Source organism: Syngnathus scovelli, chromosome 4 (assembly GCF_024217435.2).
Source record: "Syngnathus scovelli strain Florida chromosome 4, RoL_Ssco_1.2, whole genome shotgun sequence".
In the NCBI taxonomy this organism is placed as follows: domain Eukaryota; kingdom Metazoa; phylum Chordata; class Actinopteri; order Syngnathiformes; family Syngnathidae; genus Syngnathus; species Syngnathus scovelli.
In genome coordinates, this window is record NC_090850.1 from 22,431,542 (window position 1) to 22,456,793 (window position 25,252).

The following is a 25,252-nucleotide window of genomic DNA, read 5'->3' on the forward strand; positions in this document are numbered from 1 at the left end:
TTGCTTTTCGTTACTAATAAAAAGGACCCCACGCTTGACACACACTTGGCTGTCGTAGAGTTAATTTATTATTTTTTTTACCTTTTTAAAGGGGTAACGAGCATCACCTATTTTTTTTATGATGACATATCTTCACTTAATGGCCAGCGCGGGACTCGATTAAGTAGATTCGTATTGCGTTTTTCCACAAGAGTTGTGTCTAAAAGTAACTTGCTTCAAAAAAATGAATAATACAAAGGTGCACATTTGCAATGCTTGTCCACGTGTGCATGTGCAAATCAAATAAAAAGCATTCCCGAAAGCACCCTAGATGAGGAACAAATGGAAGAGCAGCCAGCCTCCAAAGTCCCCAGAGCAGATTTGAGTTGTGGTTTGAGGTTGGATGAGAGGTCGGCGTATTAATTGGCTGCTGGTAATTACAGATGCAGCTTAAGCTAGCTAACATGTCCAAGGGGTTTTGGCGACCTATCTTACGACCACAGAGATTAGTCAAATGAACAAATTAAAAAAAAATACTCATTCATGAATTCAGAAACACCAATTAACACTACGCATATATTTGAACCGCTCACATCTTCCCATGCAGCATGTTTGCGTTTAATTTATTGATCGGGTTAGGATTAAATGTATTCTTTTTTCCGAGCACATTAACGATTTTATAGCCCTACCCCTTCGTATTCAAACGTTCACACTTGACATTCCCTTCAACATTCGCCAGTAGCAATGAGGGTGTCACTTTCTCTCTCTCGGGGGCTGCTACCCTGAGAAAGGAGGCAACACGGGAACAATATGAGTCACCCAATTAAAGTTGTGTTGGCCTTGCAATTCCTCAAGGGATTGCCTTGTGACAGTTTAATTAACCAAGTCCCTTATCTTAATTTAGCAGAATCAAAAAGTAACCAACTGAGGTTATCTGAGCAAAACATTCCCTGTTAATATCTTTGCGTCGGCCATAACACCACACACATTCTTCACCTAAAATCACCTTGATAAAGCGGAGCAAATGTCTGGCGCTGAGTCGCTTACAGTTTGTCACCGATATTTCGTAACATTAAAATTACATCTGACGTGTATAATCCACTCATGCTGGTTAAAAAAAAAAAAAAAAGACAACTACAGCTAAACGCCGTCTTTTTATGCTCAGTATGTATAACGATGGCGGTTTAGCGCGTGAGAGCTTTCGACTGAGTCCAAGTGTGTCTTCGCAGAGGGTGTGTTTATTGTTAGAAGGCTTTTTCTTTGAAATTTGTACTGACTGCAAGGAGACTCCCACCATGCTACTTAAATCATCCCCGCCATGAAGCCAGCTACCGTTGATTTATCATCAGATCCCAGTTCTACTGTCTTTTGCTGCTTTGTCTCTCCCTCTGTTATCCATCCCACTCTAGATTAAAAGACATTCCGAGTTCTGGTTAAAGTCCTGATTTCTCTGGACAGACCAAGGCCATTGATCTCTTTGTAGCAACGGGAAACAATCCCCGAGGGTACGGCAAATATTCATTCCCCTTCGGTTGAAATAGGCCCGACAAAGGACCCTTCACTTGGATCCTAATGATTCTATGGAAGTTGTGTTGAATTCAGTTTGGAGGATGCTTTTCAACTTTTGCATCGGCATAATCAAGATCCTGCTAGTTTGTAACTGTCTAGGTGGAATTGATTGAATAATCAGTCTTTGTAATTGAGAGTGTTGCCTCATCTATTATAGTTTAATTGAACACAACCCGACCTGTCTGCAAATAACTTAACACAAATTAAAATATACATATACATTAATTAAAAACCCAAAAGGCCAAGCAGCACGGTCAACGACGCACACATTGGCAGTGTATCAACAACTCTTTAAAACAAAATTGTTTTTGCCATATTACAATCGGTGAATCGGAGAAATTGCTGAATATGCGAGGGTTGACTGAAATTCCCAAAACTCACGACACGCAAACATGCACATGGAAAAAATGCCCTGCTGTCTTTGGATTGAGGACAGATGGCAATGGAGTGGCCCGGCTCCAAGAAGTGACGATGTTCTGTATCATTATAATCTCACCCCCTTATTTCCTCCCTACCGCTGCGCCGGACAACATGTTTTACCCACTGAGAGCAGAAATTAGAACAGCGCTTCTGTTGCTCTCTCACACGATCTCTTGTCGAGGGCTGCGGCAACAAGCTAAATAGCTGTAGAAATGTTTTGACATTGAGCCATCTGAAGCCTAAAAATAAATTTTAAAAAAGGTAATTTCCCAGAAAATATGCAACAATCATTTTCATATGGGAGGATTGCAAATGCAACTCATCTCTTCATTCACTGTCATATCAAAAACATCTGGAAAATACCCCAAATTTTATTTTCTGGCAACTGGGGTGGTTCAATAATATTTCAAGGAGGGGGGAGGCAGTGCCCCCATGTCCCCCCTCTAGCGCCGCCAATGCTATCGCAGCAAAGTACGTGAAAAACAAAACCGCAAAGAAACAACCACTGCAGGGGGAAAAAAAAGCCGCACTACAAAGCTTTATCAACAGTTTAATTTATGTGATAGATACAATCATGCAAGGAAGAAGCTGTAATGGTGCGCACATGGGAAAAATATGTATTTTTGACTCATTGCTTCCATAAACACCCTCTAATTATTCACTGCGGTGACCTAGGAGAAAGGATAATGCCAGAGATTTATAGCCGAAGGAGTCAGAGAGATCCATCAATTGTTTCCCCGACGCTGCAGTGCCACACTATTTGCGAGTGGCTCCTCTGGCAGAATAAGAATCATGGGGTGAGCCTCCAAGCAGGCGGGCTGAGGCTCAAAGATTAAAACAGCCCCCACAGTCAGCCAACATGAAGAAATACTCGAGACTGGACATTAACCTTCATGGACTGCAATCACAACAATAGCGTTTAAAACATCTTTGTGTATTTCTGAAAAGTAGACTAATCCGTCTAAATCTTCCATAATGAGAGAGAAGGAATCCTAAGACTGTGATATCTTCCATCCCTTCACCCCACAAGATTTGAGGCTTTCCTCGGGATTCAACTAGCTTAGCCATAAATCTCCTCACTGCTGTGTGATAGCGCCATATCCTCTAAGAGAAGTGGTGACCACACAATCTGGCACGCGTGTGCGTGCGGCCATACGAGGGGTGCGCTGTGAAAAATTCAAGCTTGCTGATGATCCCCCCCCGCTAGGAAAGTAGCTGGCAACGCCGGCGTGAATCAGGCTCTCGGCCTAACCGTGGACAGGCCACAGACGGCTGTGAGGATGAGGAGCGTGAACAGATGAAGGGCTCACAGACAAATCCTCTGTCTGACGGAAGAAACATGAGCATCTGGATGTTGTTTGTTTTTTTAGAACTTCATTTTCTTTTCTTATCTACTCAACAAAGCAACATTTTCGGATTGATCATCCAGCCGAGTTGGAGATTTAAACATAAATGATTTCCAAAACTAATATTGTCCAAAAAAAAAAAAAAAAAAAGAAGCAGCAGTCAGTACGGCTAAATGACAACAAGCAGGAGTGAACGCACTCCTCAATTAATCATGTTTTAAACTGACAGATGCAATAAAATCTCATAAAAGCTTGACTCCTCCATATGCTACCTGTTTAAAGCAATGTTTATAAACTGACTAATTATGATGCTCTCTCAGCAGATGTTTCTCCATTAACATGAAGAACAATGACTTCAGCAATTAACAGTGCCCGTGCTAAATTTGGAAGTGCTGATATTTCAGATTAGAAAAAAAAAAAGAAAAATCATGGAAGGGAAAATATGCATTTGTCAGGCATGTGAATCAATATGAAAATAATTGTTTGCATTTATTATTGATGCACAATATGAGACCCTGAGCTTTTATTCTGCATTGCGATCAAGGACCTTCATTACACAGCTAAAAGCACGGCTTGTTAAACGTGCCGTCTCGGTTGCGATTCCGCCGTCAACTTAAGTCTTTCATTTACTTGACGCGCTTTCATGTAACACACACTGTCGTAGATCAAGTGACCTGTTAAAAGTGAAATTTGGAAGCAAATGCAATCCACTCCACATGTACTAAAAATATTGTAATATTGTCTTTCCAAAAGCTACTGAATTCATTTGAACTGTCACTGTTGCAATTTTTTTTTTCCTTTTTATCCTTTTCTTATTTACCGTACTTTCACGAGGTAGGCTTTGCTAATGTTGGCATATATAGAAGCTCAGTTCTCCAGCCAGACCAATCACTCCCATGCCTGACTGTAAAGTTAACAAGATAATTGATTTCAGTCAAGTACTGGAAAGCAGTACTGAGGGGGAAACAAAGAAATAAACAAACAATTTCTGACTGCACCCTCGCCCACATTCACACACCATGTTGTTGCCATAACACAAGTTATCGTAATAAAGTCTTGCCGAAACGAGATAACTGAATAGGCGCACATTTGTTATAAATAAGATGATATTTTCCATCACTTTTGAAATGAAGATTATTTGATGCATCTAGATCAGAGGTGTCAAACTCATTTTTGTCACGGGACGCATCGTCGTCATACTTTCTGTTTTTTGATCTCATCGCTTCCGTCCTCAAATACACTTTAAAAACAAAGCCAGAGGCAGTTGGATTATCTACTCGGATCGTGGCTAATTAGGATGAGGCTTGTGGTACAGTCACACCACCTCTGTCCCTCCCAACTCCTCCTCTTGCTTTTTGGCTCTCTCTCATCATTTCCTTGAAGAGTGCTATCAGTGGGCTACATCTCGCTAAACCACCGCTGCCTGTCTGTTTGCGATAGCGTCTTGGCCATTCGTTTCTACACGGGCAAGCGAAAACACTGGCAGCCGCACTGCTGGAAAAGAGGCAAGCCCCCGTATCCGAGTCTGTTGGAATCATGTTGGAAGCGTCTATTATTCACTAATTAGAACTGGGGAAAAAAAAAAAAAAGCCACATCTGATAAATTTCAGCTTACTTAATAAATTGCTCCTAATTTTGCAGGGCTAATTAATCAATTTTGATAATGAGTCGTGATGTGAAGATCTTCATGTTGTAAGGGTACGTCTGGAGGAAAAATGCAGAGGGGCATAGTGGGTAGCATATTTGCCTCACAGTTGGGGAGTTCTTGGTGTGGAGGATGTGGGGGATACATCCTTAAAACATTTGAACTCGACGGGAACCATCAAATTGCCTAAGGGGCCAAATGAGAGAGAATGTTTGGAAATGGATTATTTATGAAGCTGAATTACTCTATAGGCTTTGGTATTTGAAATATGTTTTGTAAACCTGCAGTGGCGGAGCTAGGATTTTATTTTCTTGGATTGGGCATGGGGTTGCCTAGAATATCTCAGCCGGTTGTAAATTTTTCTGGCCTCTCATCAGGGGTGGACAGTGCCCCAGCGGCCCCCCTTCTATCTCCGGCAGTGCGCCGCAATGCACAAGGCATGCCTGAATGTTTTTGGTGAAGACGAGAACTTGACCTCAATCACATTAAGGACAAAGGTGAAGGTTAAATATTTGAAACGTGCTGTATCAAAAACCAATTCCATCTGCCCCAATCCGAAAGAAGATGTAGTATATCGTGTTTGTTGGTATGCCTTCTTACAAGATTATGGAAGCTGAATGCAGAACATGTAATACTACATTTGCTTTGGCAGCTCATGTTGCTTTTTCTTCAAGTCATTTTCCTCTTACTAAGCCTCATTAATTTGCTATTCAAGTGTGATAATACACCCCGTGTACACAAATGTGCCTGCCTGAAAACATAGTTTACTTGAACAGGCCCAAGGTGATCATTTTACTATTTATCCTTGACAGCGAGACGTGAAATATGAAGCTGGACCTCTCTATAATTATGCTGTCATTTAACAGGCTCAAAATTAAAACACGGAATCAGATAAACTGAGCTGCCACACCTTAAGGCTCAAAAGTGCTCCTGCGCCGTCTCGGTTGTACCCACACACACACACACACACACACACACACACACACACACACACACACACACACTTCTTGGATAAGATCGTGTTATTGGCTAAACAGAGACAGCTGCGGCAAGTTAACTGTCTAATCTCACATCAAGCAATTTCCCTAAACAAGGGCTGAAAGTGGAAGGGGGTGAAGGCACAGCACAGGAGGGAAAAGAAAAAAAAAAAAAGAAAAAACAGAAGCGCAGTCAAGAGTAAAAAAGCAGGTTATAGAAGGCAGGTTATATAGACGTGTAGCACTCGTGTGTCGTTGGTGCATGGGGGCAGCGTTGTCTTATTAAAGCACCCCCAGAGTATTACGCACAATATGAAAAAATCGCATGAACAGGCCGAGGTCGGTTCCGGAATGCAGAAGCGTCACACAAACAAGCCGGGTAAAATTTTATTGACGACCCTCGTCCTTCCCCAGACGCTCTTTTTGGCATTTTCCTGCGGATTCTTTTGGTTCATCACAGACAATTAAACCCGGCAACACATTTAAAACCGTTGAACATCCTTTATAATTGACCAATTTCTCCTGCCAATGTAATATTTTGGTGGAATGAAGAAACAACTATTTAGCCACACGTGCGTATATTGCAATACAATGTTGCCGAAATTATCATTGTCCTTCCGCAAGGATTAAAATGGCCCTTCTGTTCCTTGGATTAATTGCACTATTACAAAGAATCCATGTTCAATATACTGTAGTTCAAAATCCCGTTAGTAAGATTACGACTTGCTGTAATGACATGAGCGGATTTCCCTAGGAATATCTATTTTTCGACGCAGGTAATGACTTGGACTGAGGTGCGAGGCTGTTTGGAGCAACGGTAAGACTTTAGTGCTATTAAGGCTCTTTATGCCTTTTTTACGCCGACTTTTCCCTGAGCTTCCAAACATGCGGTAACCACGCAAGCAGGCTACAGCGAGGCGAAGCGGGCTGCAACATCGAGGGACTTATTGTTCAACACATGTCGTGTGTAATCTGCCCGACCCGCAGCGCTTAGAATAATTATTCATATTTCATCACAGCGTCACATCGCAGGCTGCTCGCTAAGTTATTTTCCATGTTCCATTATCAAAATTTCAGAGACGTGCGCTTCGGGTTGAGGGACCAAATGGAGAGGCTGAAGTAGTAGGCCTTATAAAAATATAATGGGCTTGTCGCCTCTGATAAAATAGAGATGTGTTTAGAGCCTTGACATCACACACACTGAATGCAAAAGGTGCAGAAGAGGGAAAAGGAAATTAAGAAGCAGATAATGTGGCCAACCAGAATTATTACTGATAATGACGGGAACGATGGCTTGAAAACCATTTGGTTTCACGAAACCTTGCAGCCTGGTAAAAATGGGATGCATAATGACTCACCTTGTTCCAACGGAGGCGGTCGAACACCTGTAGCCTTCAATTTAAGCGCTTCTTTTGCAGACATGTCACAGCAGGAGCCTTTGTTGGTGTCTTGGTCGCTGTCAGCTTGGTCGCTGTCACCATGGCCGCTGTCTCTGAGACTGGCTCGCTCTGGGTCTTTGAATGTGGAACTACTACAAAAAAAAACATAAAACAAAACAACCTTTTGCACCGCTGAATGCAATGAACGAGAACCGATGAACGCACGCCATTTCTGAATCATGAACAATAAATGATGATGCTAAAGTGCTGTGGTTGGAATACTGGAGGAGGGTAAAAAAAGTCTGAGATGGAGTGATGGTTACAAATACCAACTCCTACCTTTGAACAAATTGTTGTCTGCTTCCCATGTAATTAGGCTCCGTGGGGAAGCTGTCCGTCTGAGAAGAAAAAAAAGAGAGAGAAAAAAAACATGTAGTGGACGCTACAGAAACCACTCCTAGGGTAAAACAAGATCTCCAGGTGATTAATTATACTGAAAAAATGTGTAAAAGGACAAACCGCTTGAACAGAATAATGAGAATTTAAGCTGCTCTTTATTCAGGTTTGACTATTTTATTACCCATGTAAATTGGGCAAATTAGCAATGATAAGCGACGTACATGAACACCAAATGTGGCAGATATGATACAGGAATCTTTTACGTCGCTTATTCACCACAAGAAGCAACAATGTTATCCTAGTTTACGTATTTTATCCAGGTACCAAATGCACATTATAAATCACAGGTATCAAACTCAAGGCCCGGGGGCCAAATCCGGTCCGCCACATTATTTTATGTGGCCCGCAAAGGCAAAATGTCAGCTCAATGTTTCTCATTAAAATATCAAAACTGTAAATTGTCTTCCTTTTCATAACAAGAGAGATTTTTTTGTCATAATCCCACGTTCAAAATAAATTGTTGAACATTTTATCACCGGATTATGTTGTGTGTATGTGATAGTATGAGGACACCCCTGTTCTATATTAATGTGACATCTGTACGCGGAGATACTGACCATGCAGCATTTTTAAATGGCAACCTTATCATGCACATGGGTGAGGGAGGGGGTGAGAGAATGCAACTGGAATCAACCCTTCCAAAAACACATCGGATGCACGGGCTGACCGACTTGAACCGTTGCGTCACTTCTCCCCAGCACTCCCGACTTGATCTCAGCAGTACTTGCAACAGCTTTTGCTCTCTGTCACTAATTACAGGCAAGTGTGCTATGTGAGTGTTTAATGATGGCAATTGATATAAAAGGTCACTATTATCCTGCAGCACCGGCTGGCCTTTAGAGAAATTCCTGTCACCGATAGAAAGCAGCAAAACAAGTAAAGTTTAAAAGCCATTAAAAGCACAGTATGGACTGAGATCAAGAATGAGATTTAAGGGTTTATAAAAACGGTGTAAATATCCGGGTGGATATGTATCATAGAAATACAAATAACTGCGACTCTGTCTCGGACTGATAGCGGTGAAACGATCAGAGAGCAACGTTTCCCTCGCCGAGGTTTTTCATATGCGCAGCTTGACTCGCAGTCGATAGACTCTTTCAATCTGTGCTCTGTGGTGGCTCTATGAAAAAAGAGCGTTTGAAGGTGAGAAAGAGGGAGCTTCAATACTTTGAACTTTGAGCGCTTACTACTACGCTGAACACTCTATTCCTTCGCGGACATTATTTAAAAAAAAAAAAATACCCATCCAACATATCAAAGGTTGGACAAAGAAGGTAAAATGGTTGAAATGATAACGGTGTACATTTTTGGAAAAAAAACGGAGGTGAAATTCTTTTTGTAAGCATCTGCTGTCTCATCCTTGGACATGGTTTTCAATCAGCGTGACACGGATAACCTGAATCTCATCAGAATGGAAGGACGTTTATAAAAATTGCTTGCCTTCCCTCTCCAGGTGCAGCAACACGAGCACAAAGAAAACACAAAGTGACACATTCTTCTTCTTGCTAATTCCAGTCCGGGTAAATGTTAAGCCGACATTTTCCCGGTTGTGTATTCCGTCTTGTTTTGTTGTTTTCGGTACAACAGGTATTCCGGTATTTCACAACTTTTTCATCTCCAGTACATGCATCAAGTTGTCACAAGCAAGCCTTGGAAAAGTGCTATTTTCCACAATTGTGCCACAGTTAAATTCGCTTCAATGTTTCAAAATAACAAATTGGATAAAAATAGAAAGTGTCTCAGCTGCAAGTCGTGTGAATTTCACAACTGTGATATATAATCATACTTCAATTTACATTAAATTTCCTTCCGTCACTAAGTAAATCGAGACAGTGGTGATGATTAACGGTTGAGTGAGGTGCTAATAAGTCGGAGAAAGGCTAAAAGCCATGCTAATACACTAGCTAAAAACGGCATACCAAAAAAAAAATCAGCGCTTTGATCTCAATATTTAAATTGTACGTAGGGCGCTGTGCCGACAAGAAACAGAACTGAAGCGGAAAAGCGCAACAGCTCAATGTTGCCCTTTAGAAATGAGTCAATCATTTTCCAGGTTTTCCAGAACGCGCAGATTGTTCAACGAACGGATCGATACCGAGTCGGCAATGATTATACATCAAATAAGCGAAAACCTGCCTGGAACAATATAGTCGTTGCACTTGACACGGTTATTCAGGGATTTCATTTACTTGCAGCCATGCTTGAGAATGGCAAAAGCATGTTGCCCTGACTGATGTGTGGTTTCGAGTGTATGCAGCAAGGGCACGGGGGTCACGGCGATACCCAGCACAGTGAGGCTGAGTAAGTGTAAAAAGCTTCGCTCCATTCTCTATTCCCATGGAGGCCCTAAGACTGACCAAGCAGACACAGGAACGATTGAGACAAATGGGACAAGCACGTCAGACTGTTATTTCACTCTCAGGCCATGTTGCTGCGTTTTGTTCCTTTTCACGGGGCCCGGGCTACAGTGAGGCGTGCGTGGCTGTGCGTGCCGAGTGTGGCGGTTTAAGCTGTCAGAGGAATGGTCAGTGAACAGAGAAAATGGCAGCTTCTCTTTTACACATGATTGGACTCAAATGGTTCATTCAAAGGGAAATGCTAGACCTTCCCCTACTCTATAGGGTATCGTACACCCGTTTGTTCTTTGGTGTCTGCATGAGCACATTTAAAATTGGATTAAATCTTGAGAGATAAATGGATAGACATTCTACCAAGGGAAGTATTGGTTATTCTTTTTTGGAAAAGTGTCAAAGTAAGCAAACAAGCCGAAACAGGAAGACTTGGCAAAGGATAAAAGACAAAGAAATTGAGGTTAGCGGATAGAAAACACCGTGTTGGGTGGAAAGCAGAGCAAATAAATATATAAGGGGAGGGAGGGAAAAAAAGTTAAAGGGAAAAAAGGGGTAAGAACACTAGACTACATTGATTGATTGGTGAGCAATTGTAAGTGATCAAATCTAATTAGTGGGAGATAAAAGACAAATTATTCAGCGGGTTTAAGTGAAACGAAAGCCGCCGGGGTCTACTGTCTTCCGAGTAGCCTTAGAGAAGTCCGGCCCAAATGAGTTCACACCGATTTATCGATGTTGCTGATGAAGGAAAACATAAAGGAAAACAGTTTATCAATCCTGATGAAACCCCGATTGTTGGCGAGAATAATTACTTACAAGTACAAGGCATCCAATTATGTCAAAGAGATGTGTTTATAAGTGCGCGTTGTAGATAGTCAGTCATTAAACAATGAACACTATCATTATGAAATTACTTTAGTATAGTCCATAAATTTATTAAATAGGGGCTGGAGCTGTTTTTGAAAAACGTCCAAGCCGTTCGGTCAGTCTTGCTTGGGTCGGCCCACATGTCCAGGCTTTTGTAATCCGAAAGAATTCAAAATTGTGACTTGAAAATGCAAATAATTTATGTTAAAAAAATAAGATGGGATTTTTATTTATTTATTTATTTATTTATTTATTTATTTATTTATTTATTTATTTATTTATTTATACCTACACTGACTTCCTTCAAAACACATACATCAAGTAAATTGTCTTTTTGAAGAATACTTAAAAATCTGACAATATTTTTCTGTGATGATAAATGGCTACTTTGGTCACATCTAAGGTGGCGGGCGTATCTTGAAGCGAGAGCTGCATCAACGATATTTGTGCTAGCATTATTGAACTGCTTTTGAAAGAGCGCAGCTATCCTTTGTAATAATGTGCGCCATTTCATTTTTGAAACTAAATTACCTTTCAAGTATATGAAAAGAAAAAACACTTAAGGGATAAACAGAACTGAGCTTTCGAAGTTGGTCAACAAAGCCCGTCGTGATTATCTCGAGAATCAACTCACGTGGAAATAATGAAATGCAAACCTCCTGAGAGTGAATAGCCTTCAACTCATTTTTCTTCCCATTCATGCCTCATAAACACATGTACATAAAAAACATATTAAAGGCTTTTTGTGTGTTCCATGAGAAAAATCAAAGGAGGGGCTAAATTGAATCCTGCATGAAACAAAAGTCTCAACTTAATAAGCAATCTTTTAATAATACTCTGTTTACCAGACATGACAAAACACATTTGTATAATCCGTTTTAACTCCATTGCATGTATTCACGGGATAAATAATGAATCACACAGCTTGATCACATCTTCAACAATTTTAAAACTGTGTTTGCACTGCCAGAAGCAAAACACAGTAGATCCTTTTCTGAACATTTTCATGTTCTTAATAAATCTTTTTTTTATATTAAGAAAACCAAATTTCCACTCTCAAATTTTTTTCAGCGGAACAGGAAAATACTGCATTATTGATCAACAATAGTTACTTTGATCCATTATCATAAAAACATAGTGTGTCTTTTGACAAATGTGTATTTTATGCAAATCTTGTAAGAAGGGTGAGCAAAACTGGGTAAGCTCGGAGCTTTAAGACCTGATTTCTGCAGAAATCCTCTAGCAGACCGGGTAATTGTGTGCATGGAAGTGGAGCGCTAACATGACACTTTAGATGGTGGGAAGAGGACGCACGTGTGTGTTTTTCAAAAACGTTTTCCGTGTAGACATAATCGAGACTTACAGCCATACGTTTGCCTATTTGATTCAAAGGTAAGGATTTTTTTTTTAATTATCCTTATGAGCACAAAGTTGATTTTTTTTAAATGGATCACGATGACTAGAATCCAGCAGTCAGAGGAAATAGTCTGTTCCAAACTAGAGCAGCAACACATTGTGTGTCTGTGTGTGTGTACTTAGCAACACAATCCACATCTGTGGCCGTTTAGCCCCAGGGGTGAATGAAAATGGTTGCTTCCGGCATAGATGTTGACTTAAACACATTTGAAATATCAAACACATCAGTCAAACAGTATAAGTAAATATTGACATACTGTACCGAGTGACATATTCAACCATTTGGTTCCAAATAACGGAGCTGCTGATAAATTGAGAGCAGTGTAAGATTAATGCTGTAGAAGGGGGGAAAAAAAAAACTGCTGCAAATGCTTAATTGTCGGACTGCCCTTGTGAAAAACGTAGTCACGGGCAAAGCATGTAGATGCTACTAATCATTCTGCACTTCCTCGTCAATACTAGGTGCGTCTTTGGCGTGAACTTAAGTCTTGAGTCAGCACTGACCTTGCTTTTCCCCTCATTTGGACCTTTGCTAACTCAGCCCAAAAGACAAAGATGCTTTCGAACCAACTTGTCAACTTCAACATGCATTGAGGAACCGTTGATGAAATAAGAACGCTAAAGTTTGGTGCCGGGGTGTTTCCATCCTCCATCTACTTTCTAGACCATAGGTGTCAAACTCAAGGCCCGGGGGCCAGATACGGCTCGCAACATCAGTTTTTTGTGGCCCGACTTTGTGCATTGACTTTGAGTCATTACTAAAATGTCTTCACTTTTAAAAAAATATTACCATGTGTCCTTTTTAAAATATTGAAATCATTTTTACAAGTCTCTGATTTCAAAACTAATTATTCATCAATTTGTATGTATATAAAAGACGTTGACAGTCATATTGGCCCCCCAAAGGAAACTATGATGCAGCCCGTGACAAAAATGACACCACTGCTCTAGACTTTCTATAACAATTCAAATTAGAAGAAAAAAAAATCCATAACCTATTCTCGATTTGTATCGGGTCAGCAATGGCGTCGACGGAGACTTGCTTAAACTTCAGCTCTCTCCAAGAGGGTTCAAGCGGCGATGCTTTGCTCAACATGTCTTCCCCTCTGATTCTTGCAAGTGCATCCACGGTGCATTTTATAATCCTTCAAACCAGATTTAACAATAAGCAGAAAGCTCGTAAAAAGAAACAATCCAATCTAATCTCAGATTCTAAAGAACAGTTAAGAAAACTCTTTAATCCAATAATACTCCCAAAAGATTGATATCTAAGGTCGCACGCCATAGGCTGCTTTTCTTTCTCTGTATCGTAATCGTCTCCCAGCCCCGCACGCCAACGCCACCACTTACGCCTCTCCACCTGCGAGTACACGAACTCAAGATGTCAGTATGACACATTTCCGGCAATGTGTGTGAGGGAGCTGTTTTTGCTTACCAATCTGGACAGGGAAGGAAGGAGAGTGGTGCAAAGGAAGAAAGAAAAAAGGCAAAGCACTCCATGAGTTCCATTCATCATCGACTCGGTGTTGAGAGCATATAAATAGCGAGATCTGCTCAGAGTTAACATTGAGTCGGCGCTGCTTCCGCGGTACTTTATTCATTAGGACTGCGCGCAGGGATCAATATGGCAGACGTATACACTGTACTGTTGACGAGATAATCTCATCATTATGAATTTGGCTCGGGTCGTCAGTAACGTGATCTATCGCGACGGTTATCAGCAATGACAAGTGCGGGGAGAGGGAAAGGAAAAAGGTTGAAATGAGAGAGCTTGGTTTTTTTATATAGCTCAGAGCAAAAGACATGTTGCATTTCGTTCCAAAATATAGAAAAATATGACGAAAGAAACAGACTTCTCTCTCAGACGACCCCGGTTTGGGCCCAATTGAGTGAATCGGTGTGACGCAAGAGAGAACGACGTGACATATAGCGCATTTTCATACTCCATTAACATTTGCCATCATTGCTTCAACCCTAAAGAGCAGAGCAAGAAAAAAATATTTGTCATTTTCCACCCAGCCGCCGTGCTTACTGAGCCTTTTGTTTTGGCAATACTGCATCGGTGTGCTTACTCAGGCCGCTTTTGTTGCCATAAACATTTAACAGTCACCACAAAGCGCAGTGGCTGTCATTTGCTTTCAGACACACACACAGGGGGTTTAAATGTGGAAGTCACGTTTCAAACCGGCCTCCGCAACAGCAGACAGCAAAAACAGTCGGGTTACTGCCGTACAAAAACAAAAACTGGCCGTATTTCAAAAGTCGTTTAAATGGCATCATTAATTGCAACTTCAAGCAAACGTGATTAAGACGAATGGCTTCACGTGGGCGAAAACATCTGTTTCACAGCCGTTTGTTTCGAGATATACTTTGTTGAAATTAGAGCAAATGAGATGGTTTTCATGGTACAGTATATCCGTTCAATCAATTAATCACATTAGCCATGTAGCCGGAGAAGCGCTTAGCAGTAAAAGACAAGGACAAGGACGGCGAGCGGGATAAATCATTTGCCTTCGACTAATGAGAGAGAAGGTGAGAAGAGATCCACATCATTCTTTCTTGGAGCGGCATGCTGTTTCCATAGCACATATCTAGAGGGCAGAATGTAGCTCTCTCACGTTGGAGTCGTGCCAAAGCACAGCGGAGTCAGATTCACTTTGTTTGACTTTGAAAGTGTTTGATTTAGCTACTGCCGGTTCAAACGGTTCATCGTACGCATGTTGGGCCCTTCGTGTGCCGGAGACCTTTTTGCACAATTTGGGTTTTGAGAAATCTCCAAAGGAGGGAGCAGGCGAGCAATGACGCAGCAGGGAATTTATAGAGTGAATGATTTAGTGGCAAATAATTTTTGGATTCAGAAAAAGAGGATCTCAATTGGAGTTTTGCAGGATGAAGCAAAGCAGCATAAGAAAGGGGCGGAGCTACAGGGTGGCAACGCCCGTGGCTACCTCAGGGAACATCTCTGATTTTTCTGCCATTTTCCCATGGATGCAGTAGCCTATTCTTAGACCCCTTGACATTCTATTAATTTATTATTTAACGACATTAATCTGAGAGCAAACTCAAGTAACCAAGTATGCAACCACGGCCACCCCTCGCTGAGGTGTTGTGTCCACTCTGACCACCCCGATGAAAAATTTCTGGCTACGCCTCAGAGCACAACAAACGATTCTTCCACCATGTGAAAGAAAACGACGCAAAATTGTTTTTTAGTACATCAGGCAGGAGGCGACATCATGAATTGTGTCTGAAGCCGGACGTGATTAATAAGCTGCTGTTCTCCGGAAAAAAACAAAAGTTGCACCCTATGCGAATTCTTCAAGGCACATTCGAGAAGTACCTCGGAAAGGCCATTCCAATTAAAGGAAACGGCCTTCAGCATAGCACTTCTCGCAATATCACCTGTGCGATTGTGTATGTTGCATGTCAACACACCTGGCAGCACAATTCCAGATTCCTGTTTTGTTCTCGTGATTTATGTGACCTTTGTTGGTGCTATTGACTTCTTGGCTGACTTGCTGGAGCAAAATGCCAGGTACGCAAGGGTAAATGCCTCGGGTCTCCCGGGGATATAAACATTTTATTTGGTCACGATCATCTATTTTTTTTTTTATGAAATTGCAGAAGCAGCAAGGGCTGAGGGTTGTTTTGTATTAAATAACAAAGTGGAAAAATCAGCAGCTAAAAATACAAGGGCACAGCTGGTCTACACACGATGCAGCAAAAATAGGAAAACAATATCATGCTGTCTTTGGAGGTAGCAGTTCAAGAAAATTCAAATCACACTCGCATGAAATCCAAAAAGACCACGCGGCGCTGACTTCAAAATCTGCCGTTGATATATGAGACAGCTTAACCCTGAAAATCTACTTCCCCCTTCCTCCTTGGACACGCTGCCAATGCAGTTATTATCATGACCATGTCATCTCCAATAGTCTGCTTCCTTTTGAACCCCGGCTAATTGCTTGAATGTGTCCGGCCCATTTGTGGATCACACAGGCTAACTTGTGTTCTCATGTCCTGCCTGTTTCTTGACACTCGTAAAACACAACGTGCCTTTTGTTCTCAACCTTTGCCAGATCAGGAGGTCTTTCACTTTAATGAAATTACAAAATGAATGCATGGAAAGACTCGCATGCACGCTAAAGAATCATTGATCATGTTTTATTAAAATAACGACGAGCCTCCGGGTTGCAGGAATTATGTGAAACATCTTTTAGTACCACAGCGTGCGAAACGTATCAAAACAAAAGTGACAACGCACTAATTATCTATCAATTTTGAGCTAATGATATGCCAAAATACTTTATAGAGTAATTAAGTTAGTAAATATTTACGTGACTTATTTTAGTGCTTGGGTTTGCAACAACTCACCGGATTCCTTTTTTGGCATTGATTCAATTTCTGTGAGCTTGCAAACACTTATGCATACAGGCACTCAGTTCAAGGCAATATGGAATATGTATAAATATGAAGCAGATCAGTGGGTTTATTTTTTTTTGAAAGCGCAGAAGAAAAAAAACAGCGAGTTAATTCAAAGACTAACAATATGTCCTAGCTCTTTCCCGCAGCCGCTTTTCGAGTAGCCACCTAATTTACACTGAAAACAAGCTTGTCTGCTAGTGTGACTAAAATAACAACCAGGATTAGGAATAGAACAAACAAAACATGAAGTGAGAAAAAAAACACATTAAGCTTGTTTTGTTTATTTAACATGGAGATAATTTATCGTCAAAGTAGCAGTGATGAGTTTCTGAATATCGAGAAATAGAGAAAGCCTATTTTAGCAGACTATAGCCGTGTTGTTCTGAGCAAGCCGACTGTGGGAGTACTCACGTGACTTTGAAACAAGTCAAGTCTGTTCTAAAAGTATACTTGGTTTTCTCAGGTAACCCACCCCCTTCCCCCAATTATATTTTATCCCATCCCACCGGAGGCTCCAGAGGAGAGCGGCTATCTTAAGATGAAGTGTGTGTGTGGGGGGGGAGAAAAATTAAATAAAGAGTGTTTTTCTAATCCATTGCCTCAGTGGTCTCTCAAGTGTGGGAGCAATTTCACTATAATATATGGCAGAGGATGTGATAAGACGCAGTCCTGTTATGCACGTCGGTGTGTTTGCGTGCTTGAGTGTGTGTGCCTTTCTCACAGGAAGGGTGTTTCAAGGTTTGGACAAATGCAAGATTGTCACGCTCACAAAAAAGAGAAGAAGCTCTAGCTCCAAAGGACTAAATCCTATGCCTGGAATACACAATGAAATTACACCCACCCACCCACACACATAAATCTGCTGGAATTATGCAAAGGGAGAGCATTCCTGAAAGAATTCATTTTAAATATCCACTCCAGCATCATTGTTGATATGCATACGCACACCCCTAACAAATCAAAGAGGGCTAAACAATACAGACAAATCCATGCGGTTCAAATTATTATATTATCACAGTCTTTTTTTTTAAAAGGGCTTGAAAAAAGTTTCATCATTCTCAGATTTTAAACGTTGTTTGCAAATCATGCATTGATGAGTTGCTGGTGGTTTTACCCAATGAGGAGACACTTCCCTAATTGAAGGGCATTATAAGCCTTTGAAGAACTTCCTGAAACTCACATCAGAACACTGCCACCTAAAGGCAACGTTTACTACCTCGAGTGTGGCATCTGTTACCGTCTCCTGTTTGGCCTTGGTACCACCTGCACCACATTTCCATAAAATCCCAGTCTCTCGTGTCGGGGCGAATGTCTGTACAATTAAAATGACAATTTATTCAAACAACCAATGTGATCATTTCAACATTTCTACAAGCTTGGAGACAATGAGAGCCATTTCCCTAAAGAGTTAGAAAGCGCTGCTAGTTAACAATGAGAAATAAAATCCCCACCTGTTTTGGGCGTCGGGCACAGGGCACGCTTTTGAGTCACAACACACCGTCTAAGCATTGAGGAATTTCACAACAGATTGGTTTTAACCTTCATCCTGCACTAAGTAATTCCCTTAAGCAGTATTAAGCATCATTACCGTGCGTATCATTCATCTACTTATCCCAGGAATTCTTCTTGCAAATAAAATGAAGGTCTCCAAATGGGTTTGTCGCCGCCTGGTCGTGACAACGATAAGGCCAGCCAAGCTCTGCTGATACATTTGTTAGTCTCTGCTAGCAAAAAGACCAAGCAGCGCCTTTAGCAGATTTAAAACATCACGAGCGAGACCAAGAGCAGTGTTGCGAGTCCCGCAGCAAGCTTGCAGGGTGACGGTCGGCATGCAGAACCCGGCCGGTCTGACTAAGTCGCTGAATGAGCAGGCGCTAAGCTCTTCCACTTCATAAATGTATTTCTCCTTCACCGGCAACTGTAGTGACAGATGGCCTGTGAGGCCTGAGGATCGATGAAAGAGGAATCTAGTCTTTGTTTCCTGACATCTTTCTCCATTGCCACTTTGCTCTGACTCGGGTTACTTAGTGTCCACATGAAGGGAGAACGGTGGCAGGGTGGAGATGAAAATGATATGCTTCTTTCTGTACGGCCTCTGAAGAAACTTAATGCCTCAAGGCATCTCCTTCTACATTGGTTTCTCTTGAATAATACAATAGAGCACCCTACATAGCCCACACTTTCAGGGGACCCACTTAAAACAAGATACCAAGGAGTTCTTTGTTGCTGCTCCAACTGTTTTTTTTTTCTTCTTCTGACTTTCACAAGAAGGATGAGAAAGGAGTGTGTGAGCGTGCAGAAATCTACTGCAGTGTGCTATTTCATCATGGGCAAATTAGAAAAGAAATGGCCAGAAATGACCCTGTCCCTCTAATGAGGACGTTCAAACTATTGCTCTTTGTGCTGGCCTTTGCCCTTTGCAGTTGGCTCATAATAGAAGCATAATAGAAGTCCCCTGGTGGGAACACGTCACAATTGATCGCGATCAACATCACAGGAACGTCCAGCTCAAAGAAGGACTAACAAATGACAACAGACAGCTTCACGAAGAGACAAACAGCACTGGTGAACTGGACAGGAAAGATAGAAAGGCCGAAATTCAATTTGCGCAAACAAAGAGCAACTTAGAACGACTCAATAGAGGTCATGCTATATAAAGATAGAAACAACTTTCAACGAGAAACCACGATGATAATATGAGAGAAGAAAAAGGTGAAGAAAAAGACTTGATCCGTTCCAACTGACCATTGTCCAAGCACGACGTCTTAATCCCCGGCTGACACAACAGACTTTTAATGAGCTTAAGGCCAAAAGACTCAAGAGAATTTCACACTTTAGAGTCTTAGACCTACCTACTCCTCGCAAAGATGCTTAAAGTAGCTGTAAAAAATAGGTTCAATCTGCTAATCTCTTTATGGTTAATTCTAACAGTATTAATTCAAAGTCTTAACAACTTCCGTGGGTGGAAATTATAATACAAGTAGGAAATAGCAGTCGATTGCGTTTATTGCCTGGAATGACCAGATTCAGGATATTTTGAATTAGTTTGCTCTATTACTCTACCATATCTACCAAAACTGACTCCTTAAGGTTAGTCGAAAATTCTCAATTACCCATCACTGTGAACATGAGTAAGAATGGTTGTTGGTCTTGGTGTCTCGCCCAAAGTCATTTGGGACCAACCCAATTACCCTTGACCCTAAACAGGACAAATTGTGTAGAAATATTGATATACAGTATATAGATATATATACACTGTCGGATAGGCATTTGTGAATTAGAATTATATGTCAAATGTCAAGATATTGTGTTAGATTTTGAGGGAATGTAGACTTGCGTCCTAAATCTGATTGTGGATTTAAAAAAAATGATTTGCAAAGCCTGTTGTGACGCATTTCAAATGCAAATAATTTGCGAGGATGTCAGTCGATCCGCTGCGAGAGGGGCCGAGAATATTTAATCCTTCTAATGCTCTCTCGTCCCCGTCTATTTTTTCCCCCCTCTGAACTCTATTGCCTCTCTGCCCTTGGTTTCTTTATCTTTCATTTTACGAGGCAAGTCGTGTTGACAAGACCCGGATGCTTCATGAAGGTAGTCACGTGGGAGTGGGGATAACAGTGTAGGAGAGTAGGGCTATCGGCCTTACCTGTATGATGGACATGCGGTTAGTAGGTGTGTCTGTAGTGCTGGTGACTGGGCTTGTGAAGCTGGTGTGGCATCCCACGTGGCCTTGGGGCACGCTGAGGTTATTGGAAGTGGGCTTAAGGTACATGACCTCTGATCTTGGTGAGCTGAGTGGCAGGCGTGTCTGATAGTCAAAGTACATGGGAGAGGTGGCCAAGGAAGGACTGCTTACCACATTCATCACATTCATGGCATCCCGCTCCTCCACCTCGCTTTGCACCAGCATGATGTCGTTCTTGTTAATCTTCTTTTTCTTGCCTTTCCCCAGCTGTGGATGGGAATATTCTGCAATGCGACAGTTATAGGTTCGTATCTCCTTGTTTTCTCTCTTGCACTTGACCGCGATGGTGACCATGGCAGCCAGAAGCATGATTGATATGATACTGAGAGTTACAATGAGAGGCAACGACATGTCCCAGTTCTGATTGTCGTCGACATGCAGCAGTCCGTCGGCCGGCTGTCCGTTGGAGGCCTTGATGAGAAGCCGGGCGGCAGCGGTGAGGGTTGGCTTGCCGTGGTCCGATACGCGGATAATCAGCTCGACGACGGGATTGACATTGTCCCAGAAAGGGTGGGCCGTTCGCACTTCGCCGGTCACCGGATCGATGTCAAAAAGATGCTCTTCGTTTCCGTCGGAAATCTCATAAGTGAGCCTCCCGCTCTCACCGTAGTCATTGTCCACCGCTCTAACTGTGGTGACAATGTAGCCGACGCCGACGTTCCGCGGTACGTGGATTTCGGCCGTATCGTTTTGGAGAAGGGGTAAAACGATGACCGGTATGTTGTCATTGACGTCCAGGACACTGATGCGCACGGTCGTGTTGCTTTCCAGGTGTGGTGATCCAGCATCACGGGCAAGAACCTTGAAATCAAAGTATTTAATTTGCTCGTAGTTGAACGACCTCACTGCGTAAATGGCTCCGTTGGCAGCGTTCACATTTACATAAGTGTTGACATCGCCTCCGCTCACGTTGGAGTTCATAATGCTGTAGTACACTGTACCGTTCTGGCCTAGATCTGGGTCATGAGCGAGAACCGAACCCAAGAACTCCCCCGGAATGTTGTTCTCTGGTATCTGGAGGAGGTAAACCGTCTTGGTGAAGCGGGGCACGTTGTCATTCTCATCCAGAATCTTTACAGTGAATGACTTGGTAGAGTTTAAGGGGGGGATCCCATTGTCTTTGGCCACGATGGTAACATTATACTCGTCTTGGGTCTCTCTGTCCAACGGCCGGTCTGTCACCACAGTGTAAAAGTTATCATAGTTCTCCTCCAGTTTAAAAGGGACGTTACCCACAACTCTGCATTGAAGCTGCCCATTTCGGCCAGAGTCCTTATCTGTGACGCGAACCAGCGCAATGACAGTGCCTGGAGGTGCTGCTTCGCTGATGGCTCCCTGTCTTACGGAGACAAAGCCGATTGAAGGCCAGTTATCGTTCCTGTCTAACACTTTAACCGTGACTTTACAATGGCCAGGGATCGGATTGGGTCCGAGGTCCTTTGCCTGGACGTCAATCTCGATAACTGGGCTCTCCTCGTAGTCTATTTCGCCCTGAATCTTTATGATCCCTGTTCTGGAATCTATTGAGAAGAGCTCTCGGATTCTCTCCGGGGCATAGCCACTAAAAGAATAGACGACTTGTCCATTGTTGCCCTCGTCGGGATCCGTGGCGTTTAAATCGATCAGGACTTTACCAGGAGAGGAATTTTCGGGAATTTCCACAACGTAGGAGGGCTGGTCAAACACGGGGCTGTTGTCATTTGAATCGATAACTTTAACATTTATCTGCATGGTACCCGACCTGGGGTATTCCCCACCGTCGGTGGCTGACAATATGAGAGTGTGATGGTTTCTTTCTTCCCGGTCCAGCGGTCTTTGAATAACCAATTCTGGGAACTTGGTTCCATCCCCACGGGATTTTACCTCCAAGGAAAAGAGATTGTAGTCGTCGCGTGTTATCTGATAGGTTTTCAGACCGTTTTCCCCGGCATCTGGATCATGTGCACTGGTCAAAGGAAAGCGCGTACCTGGAACTGCATTTTCAGAAATGTCAATGTCAATCTGCTCCGAAGGGAAAGCGGGCGAGTTGTCATTAATATCTTGGATGTCTATTTTAATCATGCAGATCTCCTTGTCATTGGCAAACACTTCCATGGAGAGCTGGCACTTGGGGTTTCTCTTACACAATGATTCTCTGTCAATGCGTTGCTTTGTATAGAGTAGTCCACTCTGAGGGTCAACATCGATGAGATGCGGTGCCGAATTCTCCAACACCCTGAAGTTGGCTTTCTTTCCCTGCCCGCCCTGCCCAATCTGTTCCAGTCCAAGTCTGGCATCTTTGGCAATATTTCCAATCACTGTTCCCGGACCTTGTTCCTCTGGGACGGAGTAATTCAAGTTTTTCAATGTCAGGGCTCGAGCCCATAAGAGGAGGAAAAAGAAAATGGAAAGATACATCCCCACTCTGTAGTCGTGGCAAAAAGCTGCAGTGTCTCTCTTGTGCCTTTGACCTGTTGATATTTTCTTAAATCTGGTTATGAATTCTTAGGATCGAATGAAGAGTCCTGTTCATCGTGTGAGGTCTTGACATTTGTCTCAGTCGAACGTGTTTGATCTGTTGCGCTCCTCCTCTGCCTCTCCCAGCAATCTGTGGTGCTGAACGCCTAATTCAAATTCCGCGCAGCACTCGGACTCATCTGAGCAATAATCATGATGCACTCTCCAAATTGAATGCTCATTGTGAACCAAAAATTGATACCACCTAGAAGAGAGCAGAAAAAAAAAATGTGTCAGTTAGTTAGAGCAAGGGTGGACAGAAAACATTGGAAATTCTATCCGAGAGAAATAAGATACGCCAGCGAGCGAGCCAAAATTGAAACAAGGCTCATATGTAATTCATCTCCACAATTAGGGGGGGGGGGAGCTGGCCAATTAGTTAACCTTGGGCAGACACTGCACAGTTCTGATTCACTGATAATGATTCCCCTTGAATGTCACTTACTACTTCCATCAGGACATTTAGAACATTTTGAATACAGCCAGTAAATCTTTAAGCCCTACCTGGCCATTCCGTATGTTGTAAAGGATCAGGATGAAAGCTGCCTAACTTTAATGATATTGTGACTATGCGGGCATACAACAGGAGATGGCCCATTGTGACGGTTATTGGAATAAGTGAGTATAAAATGAGCCTCTTACACGCATTAACAAATCCGCATAATCCGGATATTTAGAATGAGCCTCATAAAAATTCAAAAAACGAGCTGCCAGCCATCAGCAGAACCGTGTAATTCTCTCCTCTGGTGCTCCGTGTCTTTCTCTGCAAGACCCAATTGTAAAAAGCTGTTGCTCCTCATGCTATTTCAAAAAAAAAAAAAAAAAGATGATAAATCTATAAAACACGCACGCACACGCTCACACACAGAGCAATTATGTTGAAGGACAGACAGAAAGGCAGATAGACAGACAGGCATGCCCAAGGTAACTTACCAATGCGAATTGATGTAATACTCCCCAAAGCAGGAAAAAAAAAATGTAAAGATCCAAAGTCAGTTCCTAAATGGGTTTTGGGAGAGTTTGAAGTGTGAATCCCTTTTTGTTGCAGACTACAGCGCACCGCAATGTCAATAAATACATTAATTAAAAGGGCTTCCGAAAAGTCTGTGATGTCAACGAGATGAAGTCCTCCCTGCTGTGATTAGGATGCGGAGGCTCGCCTTAAGCGAACAGTGAGTCACCTTTGTTCAAAAAAGGATGGACGTCCAGATACGTGCCAAGGTAAGAATCCAAAGTGAAAAGGGTGACCGGTCAGTAGGCATCAGCCTCCGCAGCAGCAGCAGCAGCAGCAACGACGTGGTGTCCTTGTCCGGCGTCCTCACCCAAAGTGCGGAGGAGCGCAGAGGCAACAGTTCGTCCGCATCCTGGATCAACACAATGTGCCGTTCCAATAGAGCCGGCGAGTTGTCGGTTGCGCAAAGCAGGCTGTTTCAAAGTGTGTTGTGCACGTTTGGACGGGTCCCGAAGACGAGAGCGCGCTCCCCGAGCATAGAATGAACTCCGCGCACGAACGCGCTGCATTAAAATGTTGCTTGCGCTCCTGAGGCAGCCAATCGCTTTGAGGAGGTGGAGAGAGAAGGAGGGATTCAAACCAAGCCACCCGTCCGGACTACAAATGATGGGCGGCTCGTTGGCCACCCGCACTTTATGTTATTTTTCAAAAAAAGAAAGGGGGAAGAAAAAATAAAAACCCTCACTGCTCACTTCTTTGTTGTTCCGATCCGGGAAGCCAGCAGATGTGCGCAGAGAAATGTCCGTTAAGCCGTTAGAAACGACTTCAGTACGTGCGCTGTATTATTTAAAAAAAAAAAAAAACATTTTTAATTAAAAATGATTGATGGCAATGAAAAAACATTGACTCTTTAGCTGTTCATTTAGTATTATGCCAGCTACCATCCATCTATTACTCTCCTCTGGAAGTGAACATCCAACATCCATTCAAGGTGTAAATAAAAGCGCTAAAAGCAGCACATGCGCAATTTCTCTTCCCTTCTTTTTTTCCAACTTGGAAACAGTACTCGATTTTTCATTTAAAAAAAACATGAATTTTAATAATATGCGCAAAATCTATGCATATACATGTTTCTGTAATTGTGGCCCTAGTAATCACTAATAATATATAATTCCTTTATATATAATTATGTTATTATAGGTTTAGTTCAAACCAATAGATTAGTA

General features: G+C 42.3%; 1 protein-coding gene across 4 annotated transcripts in view; it reads right to left on the reverse strand.

The window, feature by feature from the left end:
* pcdh17 (protocadherin 17) overlaps positions 1-24,596 on the reverse strand; it is a 38,752-nt gene extending 14,156 nt beyond the window's left edge. Inside the window, exons 1-4 of one of the 4 annotated variants that reach the window (XM_049717382.2) lie at positions 24,008-24,596; positions 20,690-23,279; positions 7,655-7,713; positions 7,295-7,464 (exon numbers count right to left, since the gene is read on the reverse strand). In XM_049717382.2, coding sequence (XP_049573339.1) covers positions 7,295-7,464; positions 7,655-7,713; positions 20,690-22,975 — 2,515 coding nt within the window. In that variant the 5' untranslated portion in view covers positions 22,976-23,279; positions 24,008-24,596. Of the gene's footprint in view, positions 1-7,294; positions 7,468-7,654; positions 7,714-20,479; positions 23,280-24,007 lie in introns of all 4 variants that reach the window. The other 3 variants (XM_049717381.2, XM_049717380.2, XM_049717379.2) reach the window with 3 other exon arrangements.
* Between the last annotated feature and the right edge of the window lie 656 nt (positions 24,597-25,252).